The sequence below is a fragment of the Bufo bufo genome, chromosome 2 (assembly GCF_905171765.1).
Source record: "Bufo bufo chromosome 2, aBufBuf1.1, whole genome shotgun sequence".
NCBI lineage: Eukaryota > Metazoa > Chordata > Amphibia > Anura > Bufonidae > Bufo > Bufo bufo.
The window spans coordinates 774,842,366-774,858,516 of record NC_053390.1 but is presented as its reverse complement, the minus strand read 5'-3'; the positions used below and the strand labels follow the sequence as shown (position 1 = coordinate 774,858,516).

The following is a 16,151-nucleotide window of genomic DNA, read 5'->3' as shown; positions in this document are numbered from 1 at the left end:
GATATTAGTGTGTTTACAGAGAGAGCTGTCAGTCACTACTAGCTGTACACAGGGGAGGTGTTATCAGTGACTGATAGCATTCTCTGTGTAAGTGTGTATACAGAGATAGCTGTCAGTCACCAATAACATCTCCCCCTGTGAACAATGAAATCAAAAATAGCAGAGATACAAATTAATAAATAACACGTTTTACTGAATCTTTTCCCATTTACCTATATATCTATCTGCTCTGCTTCTCCGGCTCTATAACATAATCCCCGTTGATTGCATTGCATTTTGTGGTGACAGGCCGGCTTTGACTGTTCAACCTCCTATAATGGGTCTGAGCTGCAATACCACAGACAACCAGGTGTGCCACCATTGTTATGGAAGAAAGCAGCCATGTTTTTATAATCCTGGTCTACTGGTTATTTTAACCAGACCTTTTTGAAAAAGGTCTTGAACCTAAGTTTATTTTTAGAAAAATCAGATTTTTACCCATAGCTCGAGATGGTGATTTAGTGTGATGTGACTGCTGCCAAACTGCTCTATCCTCTCTTATCAACATGGGTCAATCCAACTTTGCGGTAAATAGCAATATACCTACTGTAATCAGTCTATTCTATAGGCTTGTCAGGCAGCAGCTCCATAGCAAGAGGAAAAGAGGCCTGTCAGTACTCACACCAAATCTTCCCCCATGCTTTTACTATAGTTGTAGAGCATATGTAAGGCCCTGTTCACATCAACTTAGAGCCTTCGGTCAAAGGTATACATTGGGAGTAAGACCTAACATATACTTTCAAGGATAGGCTCTGACATTTGACATATTTTTATGGGATGCTTCTACATAGAAAAAGATATACAGATGCATATCAGCCCAGAGGAGGCTAGATTGGCCTCCATGAGATGATTGGTGCCTGGGGATACATTTGGGAGATAAATGCGATGTAAGAAATTTGCAAGAAACATAAAAAATAAATAGGTTGAGGTGTAATGTTCTCGTCACACGTGTTCCTTGCGGAAAGGGATTAAGTTTCTTTTCCTTTGTGAGGTCATTATAGCAATAATAATGAAGTAATACCATGGGAGTCCTATGGGTTAATGTTCTCTTCCCTTCTTCTCATCTGGCAGGAAACAGAGATTGACAATATCCATCAGCTAGTGGTGGGCGCCACAGAAGATATCAAAGAAGGAAACGAAGACATCCGAGAGGTAATATTCTTGGCCAAAGCCATCAGAGCTGTAATCGCGTTTCTGCGTCTGGAGTGGCAGGGGAGGGGAGGATGATACGTGGTGTATGGTTCTTGTGTGTTGCTGTCTCCCACTTGTTGTACAGCAGCTCCACACGTAATGCACCATAATCCTCTATTTACACACTTCACAGTAATCGGCCTAAACTGCGCCTCATTCTTGGAAATGCATTGTGTAGAAGCAAGCGGTGTGTGAGCACAGAAGGCACGCGTTTTTTCTGGAACATACAATTATGCCTCACTATACACAACGTGCTGCACTGTCCCGAGCAGTATACAGGAACATGGCCATTATAAGCAATAACCTTGGTGGCACTCAGCAGTATCTCAGCGTTTCCTTTGTGAACGTTGCGTTTTCCTACTGAAGCATATCGCACAAGAATATACCTGCAATACATGCACCACACACACAATGGGGGTCATGTGCTAACCTTCTACCTCCGTTTTTTGCATAGAATATTGAAATTGCTTATTTTGAAACAATATTTGTGACATTTTAGATTTTTCCAAAACCTTCGCCACTTTATCCAGTCAGAAGCTCCACGACTCATTTAACGACTTCACATCAGAAATCTATTCAAGCTCCGGCCGGAGTAGATTTCTGTTCTAGTGCACAGACAGCAGTAGATGCAACAAATTTAAAATCATTAAAATATATATATATATTTGGACATTGACACAATTATTTAATTTTTTTACCTGTTTACTAAAACATATTCAAGTTATAGTTATGTAATGGACATAAAGTCCAGACTTTTAGCTTTCATTTGAGGGTATCCACATTTAAATTGGATGATGGGTTTATGAGTTTCAGCTCCTTTACATGTGGCTCCCTGTTTTTTAAGGGACCAAAAGTAATAGGACAATTGACTCAAAGGCTGTTTCATGGGCAGGTGTGGGCAATTCCTTTATTATTTCATTCTCAATTAAGCACATAAAAGGCCTGGAGTTGATTTGAGGTGTTTTGCTTGCATTTTGAAGATTTTGCTGAGAAGTAAACATACGGTCAAAGGAGCTCTCCATGCAGGTGAAACAAGCCATTTTTCATCTGCGAAAACAGAAAAAAAGGATCCGAGAAATTTCTACACTATTAGGAGCGAGAAAATCTACAGTTTGGTTCATCCTGAGAAAGAAAGAAAGCACTGGTGACCTCAACAATGCAAAAAGACCTGGACGCCCACAGAAGACAACAGTGATGGATGATCGCAGAATAATTACCAAGGTGAAGAGAAACCCCTTCACAACAGCCAATCAAGTGAACAACACTCTCCAGGATATAGGCGTATCAATATCCAAATCTACCATAAAGAGAAAACTGCATGAAAGTAAATACAGAGGGTTCACTGCACGGTGGAAGCCACTCATAAGCCTCAAGAATAAGAAGGCTAGATTGGACTTTGCTAAAAAAAAAAAAAAAAAACATCTTAAAAAACAGCACAATTCTGAAAGAACATTCTTTGGACAGATGAAACCAAGATCAACCTCTACCAGAATGATGGAAAGAAAAAAGTATGGAGAAGGCATGGTACAGCTCATGATCCAAAGCATACCACATCATCTGTAACATGGCGGAGGCAGTGTGATGGCTTGGGCATGCATGGCTGCCAGTGGCACTGGATCCCTAATGTTTATTGTTGATGTGATACAGGACAGAAGCAGCCGGATGAATTCTGGGGTTTTCAGAGACATACTGTCTGCTCAAATCCAGCCAAATGCAGCCAAACTGATTGGTCGGCGTTTCATAATACAGATGGACAATGACCCAAAACATAAAGCCAACGCATCCAAGGAGTTTATTAAAGCAAAGAAGTGGAATATTCTTAAATGGCCGAGTCAGTCACCTGATCTGAACCCAATAGAGCATTTCACTTGTTAAAGGCTAAACTTCAGCCACAAACAAACAGCAACTGAAAACCGCTGCAGTAAAGGCCTGGCCGAGCAATAAAAAGGAGGAAACACAGCGTCTGGTGATGTCCATGAGTTCAAGACTTCAGGCTGTCATTGCCAACAAAGGGTTTTCAACCAAGGATTAGAAATAAACATTTTATTTACAATTATTTAATTTGCCCAATTACTTTTGAGCCCCTGAAATGAAGGGATTGAGTTTAAAAAATGCTTTAGTTCCTCACATTTTTATGCAATCGTTTTGTTCACCCTCCTGAATTAAAGCTGAAAGTCTGAACTTCACCTGCATCTGAATTGTTTCGTACAAAATCCATTGTGGTAATGTACAGAACAAAGATTCGAAAAATGTTGTCTCTGTCCAAATATATATGGACCTAACTGTATATAACCCCAGTTCCAAAAATGATGGGACATAGTGTAAAAATTTATAAAAAAAAAACAGAATGCAATGATTTGCAAATCTCATAGACCCAAAAAGTGAAACATTTACCTTTTCATGAAAAAACTAAAGGAGTTGTGCAGGGGTTTTATTTTGATGACCTATCCGGTCATCAATATCTGATCGCCGAGGATTAGACACCCGGCACCCCCACCAATCAGGCAACACTCCATGCGATCGCGACTTCCTCTTCATTACACTGCAAGTCTCCCTTGCAGCGGCGGCGCAGTGTAATTTAAGTGAATGGAGCAAGTACTTGTAAGTACACTCGATTTCGAGATGACAACCAGTGTAATGAAGAGGAAGCAACGTTTGCACTGAGTGCCCCCCCTCTCCTTCAAGCAAGTGATCAGTGTGGGTGCTGGAACCCTGCTGATCTGACTATCCTAAGGATAGGTCATCAATATAAAACCCCTGCACAACCCCTCTAACTCATTTAGAACTTGATGCCAGCAACGCATCTCAAAAAGAGGGGCAACAAAAGGCTGGAAAAGTAAGTGGCACTAATAAAAATTAAAATAAAACAGCTGGAGGAGCAATTTCACATATAAAAAAGAGAATGTTAGAGAGGCAGAAAGTCTCTCAGAACCAAAGATGGGCAGAGGTTCACCAATCTGCAAAAAACTGCAATTTCAGAAAAATGTGGACTTTGACCATGATCTACTTTACATAATATCGTCAAAAGATTCGGAGAATCTCCAGAAATACATGTGTACAAAGGACGAGTCCGATGGTCAGTATTGGATGCTCATGATCTACGGACCCTCAGGCGGCACTGCATTAAAACAGGCATGATTCTGTACTGGAAATGACTGCATGGGCTCAGGAAGACTTCCAAAAAACATGGTCTTTGAACACAGTTAACCATTTTATCCACAAATGCAAGTTAAAGGACTTGTGCAGCTGTTTGACATGGAGGTGGCGCTCCATGGCAAGCACCACTTCCTGGTCATTACACTATGCGTGGTCTCCTGTGGAGCGGTGGTGCAGTGTAATTAAAAGTACTCACTGCATTCAAGCGAATGGAGCACGTACTCTTCCTAGACGAAGTGCACTGTCTCCCCTTCAGACAGCTGATCGTCAGGGGTGCCGGGTTTCGGACGCCCGTAGATCAGATATTGATAACCTATTCTGAAGATAGGTCATCAATATAAATCACTGCACAACCCATTTAACACTGTATTATGCAAAGAAGAAGCTGTATGTCAACATGATCCAGAAATGCCGCCGTCTTCTCCGGGCCAAACCTCTTTTAGAGGCAAAATAGAAAACTGATGAATCAAAATGTAAAATTCCTTTTGGAAATAATGGATGCCGTGTCATGCGGACTGAAGCGGAGAGGGACCGTCCAGCTTCTTATCAGAGCGTAGTTCAAAAGGCTGCATCTCTGATGTTGTGGGGTTACATTAGGGGGGTGGGCAGTGCATGAGGTGGTTTTTAACACCGTGGTGAAGCCTATCGTGTGCATGTATGAATGAAATTGATTATATACTGTAGGTGGACTTAAGAAGTAGCCTGAAGGCAGCGCGCGGCTGTCGGCCTACTAAGTGACATACACAAGTGATCAAGAATTTCAGCACTAATAACAGTAGATAGGCGACACCCCTGATATTTTTATTTTTCTGGTCAGGTTAGGATATTATAGGAACAATAATAGTTAAGTTTTAGGGGTTAGAAATTAACACATGGCAAGATGAGGCAATTAGTAGTCTAAAGCGGAAAGGAGACGGAACTGATGCACTCGGAGCGGATCCTTTTCCATTCAGATTGCATTAGAATGCAAACTGATCCGTTTTGGACCGCTTGTTAGAGCTTAGAATGGATCTCACAAACGGAAAGCCAAAACGCCAGTGTGACAGTAGCCTAAGACTAAATGTAAATTAAAGAATGGGACAAAACTCCAGCAATTGGTCTCCTCATTTCCCAGATGTTTACAGACTGATGTTAATGATGACATTTCTTTCATATCACGTCTGATATATGCTCTATGATATATTGTGAATAAAATATGGGTCTGTGAGGATTGCAAAACATTGCTTTCTGTCATTCTGTTTTTATGTACATATTACATTGCCTTTCAGTTTTTTTGGTATTGTATGCATATACACACACGTGGACTACATTTTTGGGTACCCTTCCGTTAAAGAAATAAAAACCCACAATGGTCACTGAAATAACTTGAAGCTGACAAAAGTATTAAATAAAAAAGTTACTGAAAATCAGCTAATGAAAATCAGACCTTGCTTTTGAATTGTGGTTCAACAGAACAATAAAAAATAATAAAACTGTCCTGGACAAAATGATGGTACCTCTAGAAAAGATTTTAAAAAATTTGACCATAGGGACATGTTACACTACGGTGTTTCCTGTAATTTGCTTCACAGGTGTCTTCAAACTCGTAATCTGTCTGCCTGTTTATAGGGTGAAAAGTAGTCCCTGTCCTGTTTGGGATCATGGTGTATACCACACTGAACATGGATCAAAGAAAGCTAAGGAGAGAGTTGTCTCAGGAGATTAGAAATATAATTATGACAAACCACTTAAATGTAAAGGCTATGAGACCATGTGTATGTGTATATGGATGAGCAAATTGATTCTAACCAAATAGATTTGGCTTCTTAGCAAATGTTCTTCACTTTTTGAGGGGTTGTCTCCACAGGTGAAGAAGCTCCCACCTGCCTGTTGATTGACAAGGTGGGACATCTCGCCCGGCCTTGACAGTCTGAGACACAGCCAAACTATCAGACACACAGGCCAAAACTATCAGTCTGATATCTTTTAATCCCAATCTTCACCCTCTTTGCTCTTGTCTGGTCTTCTCCACACACAGTTGTCTCCAGAATGTCTCACTTTTATACCCCATAATCTGGAACTTGGTACCCCAGCACATCAGATTGTTCCCACCTTTGAAACCTGAAAACTCCTCTCTTGAGGAAAGCCTACAACCTACAATAACCCTGCCGGCAGTACACTACCATCTGAACGGCTTCTATCTTCACCTACTGTCTCCTCTCCCTGTGTACCAGTCTATTATTCATTTAGTTCATGCTTATTTGTATTACTTTTTGGTTTCATGTTGTTTACTTAAATTGTATCTGCACTGTAAAAAAAAAATAATATACGTTAGGTTTTGATCATTGGAGGTCAGAGTCCTGAGACCCCCACTGATTGCTAGAATGAGGAGAAAGAATTGCTCGCACTCCTCCCACTGCAGGAGACAAACTCGAGACGGGCACATACACTTTCTATTAAACCCGTCTTCAGCAGCGAGGAGAGAGAGCGCTGTGTGAGCGCTACCCTCTCCTCGTTCTAGCGATCAGTGGGGGTCTCAGCACTCGGACTCCACAATCAAAATCTTTGATATGTCGCTATGACCTATGAAAAAGTTTAGTTTTTGTTTTGTTTGTTTTTTTGTTTTTTAAGTACAGGCACTTTAAAATGGTAATTTCTATCTCACATCTATCTAGCAGTTTCTAATTACTTCCAGACTGTTTCCAATTTAAATAATCAAATTATTGGACAAATCCATAGTTTTTGTGGGACATCTTCTCTGTTGGAATTTGCAAGCAAATTTCTGACATGGCATAAACACTGAAGAAAAAGTCTAAGGGTATGTTCCCACATGGCGTGTATATACTGCAAATTTTTCAGCGCTGAAAATCCCCACCATACATTGACCTGTGATGCGGATTTCCAGCTTTGCAATGCATAGGCTAAAATCTGGGGATAACCTGTCCAATTTGGTCATACCATAAGAGTGAAGAGACAGCATGTGCAGTACTGCACCCTGCCTTGGAGATTATACTGGTGGACATAAGGTTTAGGGCTTGTTCACACGGCCATTCCATTGGGGTCTCCAATGCACGGGCAACATCCGTGCGGCGGCTGGGACGGATCGAGACCCATTCAACTTGAATGGATCCGTGATCCGTCCACTCCGCAAAAAAACTTTTGCGGTGCAGAGGCACTGCCAGAAACACCACGGAAGCACTCTGTAGTGTTTCCATGGGGTTCCGATCCGTGCTTCCGTTCCGCATCTCCGTGATTGCAGACCCATTCAAGTAAATGGGTCCGCATCCGTGATGCGGAGTGTACGCAGGCTGGCGCCTCTGTATTGGGGACCCACCGTGTGGGGGCCACAATACGGCCATGGGCACACAACAGCCGTGGGAACAAGCCCTTAGGGTTACATCGCCGAGCCGTACACACTGCCTAATAACATTCAGTGGAACATTTGTTGCCAGCAGACTTTCCTTGCGAAAATATCCCCGTTGGTCATTAGAACAAGCCAAGAAGTGTGTGCTTAAGAAATCTCGGGCCGATTTGGTTTTTCCTAAAACTAATTTATTACAAAATAAAGGTACATGCGGGGGAAGAAATGAGTCAGTTCCGATTTTCGTTACTAATTATAGTTTGGAATACTCACGCATACGCCAAATAGTAAGGAAACACTTGTCTGCTCTTAGCTATGATGAGCAGTGGACGGACATTGCTCGCTCCGGGGTGAGATGCATTGCCCGCCGTGTGCCCAATCAGTCCTAGTATGTTTTCTGATGGTAATCGCGGTCTGCCCACATGGTTAAGACACAACGGCAGTTATAAATGTGGACATCGGACCTGCACATGTTGCAGGTTTTTACAGATGGGATGTTGCATTTTTTTCTATTGTGAACCAACAATCTTATGAATTAAAACAATATATTAACCGCAACACTAGTTTTGTGGTGTATTGTAGAACCTGCTCCTTGTGTCATCTCCAATATGTTGGATGTACCACGAATAGCTTGAAGGTCAGAATCCGCAAACCTCTTTCTCACATTGCGCATGTTAAAACCAGAAATGTTTCTGTGGTGAGTTTACACTATGCGGCTGTCCATGGAGGAGACACTTTGGGTTTTCAGGTCCAGGGTCTGGAAGGGGTTAATCCCCTCCCCAGCCGGGGTGGAGACCATAGGAGAAAACTTCTAAACAGGGAATCCTTTTGGATTTTCCGTATGGGTTCTTGTTTTCCAAAGGGTTTGAATCACAAGCATGATCTCATATTACATTATTGATTCTTATTTATTTTCTTTGTTTTTAGGATATATTTTTGTCTTTCTGATCTCAAAAACATGTATTGGAGGTGTTTCAGGTTGATTGTGGCCACCTGATACCGTAGGTCTTAATTATTTAAATTCAGGTTAGTGTGTCCATTTTTTGTCATGTGAGGATCGATACTATGATATCCGAAACGCGTAGACATGGACTGTATGTCGGATTTTAAAGAGGACCTTTCACCGATCCTGACATTGTGAACTAAGTATACAGACACGGAGAGCGGCGCCCAGGGATCTCACTGCACTTACTATAATCCCTGGGCGCCGCTCCGTTCTCCCGTTATGCCCTCCGGTATGTTCGGGGACTTGGTTATAGTAGGCGGAGTCTGCCCTTGTTCTGCGGGCGTCTCCTTCTCCTAGGCTGTAGCGCTGGCCAATCGCAGCGCACAGCTCACAGCCTGGGAGAAAAAAACCTCAGTGAAAGGTCCTCTTTAATGCACTTTTTTTTAATAAAGGCTGTCACAATTTTTGGAAGCTGGATCCCCGTCTCTGTTTTTGGTATTTGTCTTGCGCTAGGTTTCCAGCGCCTTCCGTGCTTCCTTCTATTATTACCAGCCAGGTGAGCACCGCCTTTTTGATTCAGCGGAACATATACCGGAACATTGAGCAGTGATGTGTAACCTCTCCGCAATGAAGATCTTCTTCCTCCACCGTTTGCTCCCTCCTTATATATCAGTCTGTCTACATATACTGTAATAGCAGTTTAGTTATTAATGATGGTTTTCAAGTTCTCCCTAAGGTCATACTGACAATTCTTAGTATAATTTCCTGGATAGCTGACATATTTCCCCCCGCAGAAGCTTAAATTAGGTTAAAAGTAGCACTGAAATAAATCTGCTGCAATTAATTCACAGGATTTTAATAAAACTTTTTTCCTAAAAGCATCTGCAGATTTTCTAAAAGAGCAGTGAACGGAGGAGACAAGTTTGATGGATGCGTAGACTGTAGAGATGACAGCTGTCTGCAGCCATCAGGGCTGTGGATATACAGCGGCATGCTTCCAATCTCCAGTCACCGCCATTAGCTGTACACTTCATTGCCTGCTCAGGAGAGATCTAGCTCACCTGTGTGATGTCTGGACAAATCGGAAGCACTTCGGCCATTATGAGCTATGCCGCCATAGGCATGGGATCAGTGCTATCAGTCCTGACTCCTTCATCAACTATTGCGTGTGCATTGGTCTTAACACTGTCTGACTCTTATGCATTTGAGCAGGGAGGCGATAAACTGGGGAAAAGGGAGAGACTCATCTCAGGGACAGGACTCATCTCAGGTTAATTTGCATATGTTTCAAATCGTTTTTTTTACACGATAAAAGCACACAGAGCTATGGGGACTGGGTATTGCGGATTGTGCTAGCGGCCATCTAGCAGCCCATGTCCTCAGCTCTATTCAAAAAATCCCGGTGACAGGTTCCCTTTAAAGGGAGTCTGTCATCTACTTTGAGCATTTTAGACCACTCATATCACGTTCTAGCACAGTTGCCCAATATAAAATTGATACCTTTATTGTGTCTGTACCACATCCAGAAGCAGGAAAAAAAAACATACAGATACTTTTTTTTTTCCAGTTTCTGGACGTGTCACAGACACAATAAAGGTATTGTTTTTATATTGGGCAACTGTGCCATGCCATGAAATGAGCATTCTAAAAACACTCAAAGTAGGTGACAGACTACCTTTTTTAAGTTTTTTTATTATTATTATTATTATTATTATTATTATTATTATTATTATTATATTAGAGCTCAGAAAATTCAATTTAAATATTGTGCTGTGTTAACTATAGGAGTTTAGGAAGGGGGCCTAGTATAGGTTGGACACCTAAGCTACATGTACCTGAACGCATAAACATTAAAAAGCACCATGAAATAATACTGAAATGTTGCATTGGTTGAATAAAGTAGCCTTATCTTATTTGCTATATTTAGATTAACATTAAAGTCAAATATACTTGTGAATATCGAATGCTTAGAGCAATTGATGTCGTTATTTGCATAATTACGTGAAAAATCTGTAGCTCAAAGCTTCCAGACACTGATTTCTATTCTTGATAGGATTATTGCAGAAATAAAAATGTCAGTGTTCGTAGATCCTCATGTACAGAAAATTTGTGAAACTTTCTCCCTGAAGCTCAGCTGTTTTTTGCTGCAGGAAGTTGTTCTTGTTGTCTGCCATATTTTATATACAGTGGAGCTGCAGCCTGGTCATGGTCACTGCTTCTACTATACACTACTTAAATCAGTGCTCAGGCTGCTGTAATCACAGGACTTTATTAACTATCAAGTTCCCTCCACGGACACACAAACAGTTTGTTATTCCTTATAAGATATGTTATTTCATCTGCATCTCTATCTACCACTAAAGCTGAGATCAGCAGGGAGGAAGTAAAGGGCTCCAGAAATTCAAGCCACCTCCTACTTTGCACCAAATTGAAATGGAGTGTGCTGCCAGTGAGGTTAATAACAGAGCGCTCTGTTTTTATTCCTGTTGTTCGAGTAGATCACTGGAGGGTGCACTTCAAGCACTTGTTTTTTTTTGTTTTTTTTTATAGGTCTGCTGTTTATGATCTTCATCCATATCTCATCTTTACTTTCTTGTGTTTGATTGCAGGCCATCAAGAATAATGCAGGCTTCAGGGTCTGGATCCTCTTCTTCCTAGTGATGTGCTCATTTTCTTTACTGTTCCTGGACTGGTATGATAGTTAATAATTGAATGGAACCTTCCAGCCATAACATAATAATTGCACAATGTTAAATATCTGAGAAAATGCCACTTCTCCGTCGTATGTCTCCCTCCTGAACATTCGCTTGGATATGTTAATAAATGTCACTTGTGATAATGAGGTCGCGGAGGTGTCTACAATTAACTGGAAGATATTGAGCTGTTTGTATTACCTGCAGAAAGGCCAGACATGTCGACGCTGTTTGCACAATGGCTGGTAATTGTAATGTCAAATGAAGCAGAGTCGTTTTTTCTTTTCTTTTTTTTTCTTTTTTATGGATCCAGCAGATATAATTTTTCATCTGACAATGGCTCTGCTCTTTGGGGACTATAAAACTATGATACTATGTGCAACATCTGTACTTTTAATAAAGTAAGTTATTTGAAGAGAGGACTGTGAAGCAGTGGTGGACATGAGCAGGGCTGATGCTTCTGGCGGATCCCTGAGGATATTGAATCTCTTTTCTTTACTGCTGAGGCTTTAAAGCTATCACTCAAAATACATACCAAATCTTCAGTCCTTCTTAGCCGGCTTGTATTGTGCCCTGGTACGCTAATGCAACAGGACTAAACACCCTAGAAAGGTAGCCTCATACCATTAATGGTGGAATTAGCTGATGATCTAATTTGTATGGAGACTAATAATACCACTATGCTTGCCTTTCTTTGGCACCAATGACTACGTTGATCATGCACAATGGAAAATTTCCAGCTGAAAGACATCAGTTCCACACATTAAAGGGATAGCAATTCCACACATCAAAGGGAATCTGTCACCAGTTGCATGCTGCCCTATCTAAGGGCATAAATATTCAGGTCAAGATGTATATGTATATGTATGTGTATTTTTACTTCCACTTATCATAGATTAACTTAAAGGGGTATTCCAATCACATACAATGGGGATATATCGCTAGGATATGCCCCCATTGTCTGACAGGTGCGGGTCCCTCCTCTGGGACCTGCACCTACAAGAAGAATGGAGCAGGGAGAGATGTAGCTGGAGGACCCCAGGTTGTCCATCCACCACCAAGCGCTGCTCCCCACTGTTCCCATAGAATTGAATGGGAGCACACTGCGCATGGGGGACCCCTGCTCCCATTCTTTTCTGGGGCAGATGAAAATGGCCAAGCCAGCGCTCCGCTATTTTCGGCGGCCCCATTGAAATTAATGGAGGGCGCATGCGCAGTGCGCCCTCCATTCATTTCCCTGCTCCTTTTTCATTGTAGGTGCAGGTCCCAGAGGTGGAACCCGCACCTATCAGACAATGGGGGCATATCCTAGCGGTATGCCCCCATTGTATGTGATGGCAAAACCCCTTTAACTATAACTATACATAACATAACTATAAAGTCTGTATGCTTCAGTACACTCACCTCGAAAAGGACAAACACTACCGAAACCTGGTGACAAGAACTGGGACCTTAAAGGAAACCTGACATTTTGATTTTCAGCATTTTACACCTTTGTAAAAAACATCATCTGACTGATTTTCTGTAACTCCTCCTGTGCACATGGGAGCACGCACTGTCTCCCTCTTCCGCCGCGGCCCCCCCGCAGTCAGGAGCGCTGTTTTCGAAGCTGCCAGGTCCGACACACATGAAGCCTCGCCCCTCACGGACATCTCGCTCACCAGGAGCAGCTCCAGAGTCTGGACTAAACACTACATTGTGGTTACAGGACCTGTGGTGATGTCACAGTCATGTGATCAGCCATGTCTGTGGGAGAAGTTAGGGCAGGGCTGGCCAACCAACGGCTCTCCAGCAGTTGTAAAACTATTTCCCACCATGTCCTGCTGCAGGCTGATAGCTGTAGGCTGTCTGGGCATGCTGGGAGTTGTAGTTTTGCAACAGCTGGAGAGCCGCAGGTTGGCCATCCCAGAGTTAGGGGAACACAGGCTCCTTATAGGACTGTGCTGGTGGAGAATGCAGAGGTACTTTATCTATGGAAGGTGTGTATAAAGCAGAGCTATCTCAGTGTAACCAGTCTATTCTACAGTTTTCTGTGTGCAATGTGCACACAGTAGTTCTGTCTGTGTAATGGACATGTAGCAGAGCTGTGTCTGCAATGTGTATATAGTAAACTATCTGTGTAATGGGTATGTGGTAAAGCTGTGTATGTAATATGTATATAGTAGTTTCAGGTGGCGCAGTGTATGGCAGCAGTGGTCTTATGTTTAGTGTATGATGTTGGATAAATGTAAAATTGTCTACATTTATTTTTGCATGGGAGACTAGCAATGGTTTCCCTGCAGAAATATCAGCCTCATAACGTTATGTGGGCCTATGCATTATACACTGCTCAAAAAAATAAAGGGAACACTTAAACAACACAATGTAACTCCAAGTCAATCACACTTCTGTGAAATCAAACTGTCCACTTAGGAAGCAACACTAAGTGACAATCAATTTCACATGTTGTTGTGCAAATGGGATAGACAACAGGTGGAAATTCTAAGCAATTAGCAAGACACCCCCCAATAAAGGAGTGGTTCTGCAGGTGGTCACCACAGACCACTTCTCAGTTCCTATGCTTCCTGGCTGATGTTTTGGTCACTTTTGAATGCTGGTGGTGCTTTCACTCTAGTGGTAGCATGAGACGGAGTCTACAACCCACACAAGTGGCTCAGGTAGTGCAGCTTATCCAGGATGGCACATCAATGCGAGCTGTGGCAAGAAGGTTTGCTGTGTCTGTCAGCGTAGTGTCCAGAGCATGGAGGCGCTACCAGGAGACAGGCCAGTACATCAGGAGACGTGGAGGAGGCCGTAGGAGGGCAACAACCCAGCAGCAGGACCGCTACCTCCGCCTTTGTGCAAGGAGGAACAGGAGGAGCACTGCCAGAGCCATGCAAAATGACCTCCAGCAGGCCCAAATGTGCATGTGTCTGCTCAAACGGTCAGAAACAGACTCCATGAGGATGATATGAGGGCCCGACGTCCACAGGTGGGAATTGTGCTTACAGCCCAACACCGTGCAGGACGTTTGGCATTTGCCAGAGAACATCAAGATTGGCAAATTCGCCACTGGCGCCCTGTGCTTTTCACAGATGAAAGCAGGTTCACACTGAGCACATGTGACAGACGTGACAGAGTCTGGATACGCCGTGGAGAACGTTCTGCTGCCTGCAACATCCTCCAGCATGACCGGTTTGGCATTGGGTTAGTAATGGTGTGGGGTGGCATTTCTTTGGAGGGCCGCACAGCCCTCCATGTGCTCGCCAGAGGTAGCCTGACTGTCATTACCGAGATGAGATCCTCAGACCCCTTGTGAGACCATATGCTGGTGCGGTTGGGCCTGGGTTCCTCCTAATGCAAGACAATGCTAGACCTCATGTGGCTGGAGTGTGTCAGCAGTTCCTGCAAGACGAAGGCATTAATGCTATGGACTGGCCCGCCCGTTCCCCAGACCTGAATCCAATTGAGCACATCTGGGACATCATGTCTCGCTCTATCCACCAACGTCACGTAGCACCACAGACTGTCCAGGAGTTGGCAGATGTTTTAGTCCAGGTCTGGGAGGAGATCCCTCAGGAGACCGTCCGCCACCTCATCAGGAGCATGCACAGGTGTTGTAGTGAGGTCATACAGGCACGTGGAGGCCACACACACTACTGAGCCTTATTTTGACTTGTTTTAAGGACATTACATCAAAGTTGGATCAACCTGTAGTGTGTTTTTCCACTTTATTTTGAGTGTGACTCCAAATCCAGACCTCCATGGGTTGAAAAATTTGATTTCCATTTTTTTATTTTTGTGTGATTTTGTTGTCAGCACATTCAACTATGTAAAGAACAAAGTATTTCAGAAGAATATTTAATTAACTCAGATCTAGGATGTGTTATTTTTGTGTTCCCTTTATTTTTTTGAGCAGTGTATATGTGAATTATCGCAAAATTTGTACTCCTCCTCGGCTAAAAATACTTAAGAGGAGTATTTTTACTCTTCTGGAAAAAATGTAGAGTGACCTCTGCTGTCAGCTGTAACAGTAAACGTGAAAAAGGAGAAAAAAGAGAACGAGGTCATCCAAATTCTTTCAAGGGATCAACTAAATGACCCTGAAGAAGTGGAGAGAGGCGCCAACAGGACTGTGACTACGTTACATAAAAGTAGGTGAAGGATGTAAAACAACAGAGTCGAGTTTTTGTGTGTCTGCAATAACATTACAGTTCAGTGGAACGCGCATGTGGTCCTATGCGTTCCACGAGCGTCACATCCGGCTCCGCCCCCAGATACCGGACTAAACAAGTAACTTAGAAGATCTGTTTGTATTACCTAAACTTCCATCTGTGAATTCAAACAACAACATTTATTGATACTGCCCAGGATTATTGTAAAGCATTTTATATATCTAATGGCTTTTAATTATGTATACCTGTGTATGATGTCATTTCCGGGGCCCCGCCCACAAGGGTTTGGTGCCTTTTTTACCTGCCCACTTGTGTGTGTATATAGATCTGTGGATTTTACATACCTTTTTTTATCTGCTCCTGATGAAGGGGGTATTGTATGGACCCCCGAAACGCTTAGCCGTACATTTATTCCATAATAAAGAGAGATTTTTTGAAGCTGAGGATCCGGCTGCTATTTTCCATCTCCACTGCAGACCTGGCCTACTTACCTGCATCTCTACCATTCTACGAACGATCCCTGCTCAGGAAGGGACATACCCCAGGTGTCTTGAGCTTATCCTGAAGGTGACCCCCCCCCCCCTTGTGAAGTGAGTGGAAAGTTCTACTTTTCATTTGGTATATAATTGCCT

At 42.7% G+C, this 16,151-nt stretch overlaps 1 protein-coding gene across 1 annotated transcript in view; it reads left to right on the top strand.

Annotated features, from left to right (window-relative positions):
• The window catches only part of STX18 (syntaxin 18), a 145,973-nt gene extending 133,104 nt beyond the window's left edge, over positions 1–12,869 (top strand). The window contains exons 10-11 of the mRNA XM_040419109.1: positions 1,111–1,191; positions 11,282–12,869. Of these exons, the coding sequence (XP_040275043.1) occupies positions 1,111–1,191; positions 11,282–11,377 (177 nt within the window). The 3' untranslated portion in view covers positions 11,378–12,869. The remainder of the gene's footprint in view (positions 1–1,110; positions 1,192–11,281) is intronic.
• The last annotated feature ends 3,282 nt before the right edge of the window (positions 12,870–16,151 follow it).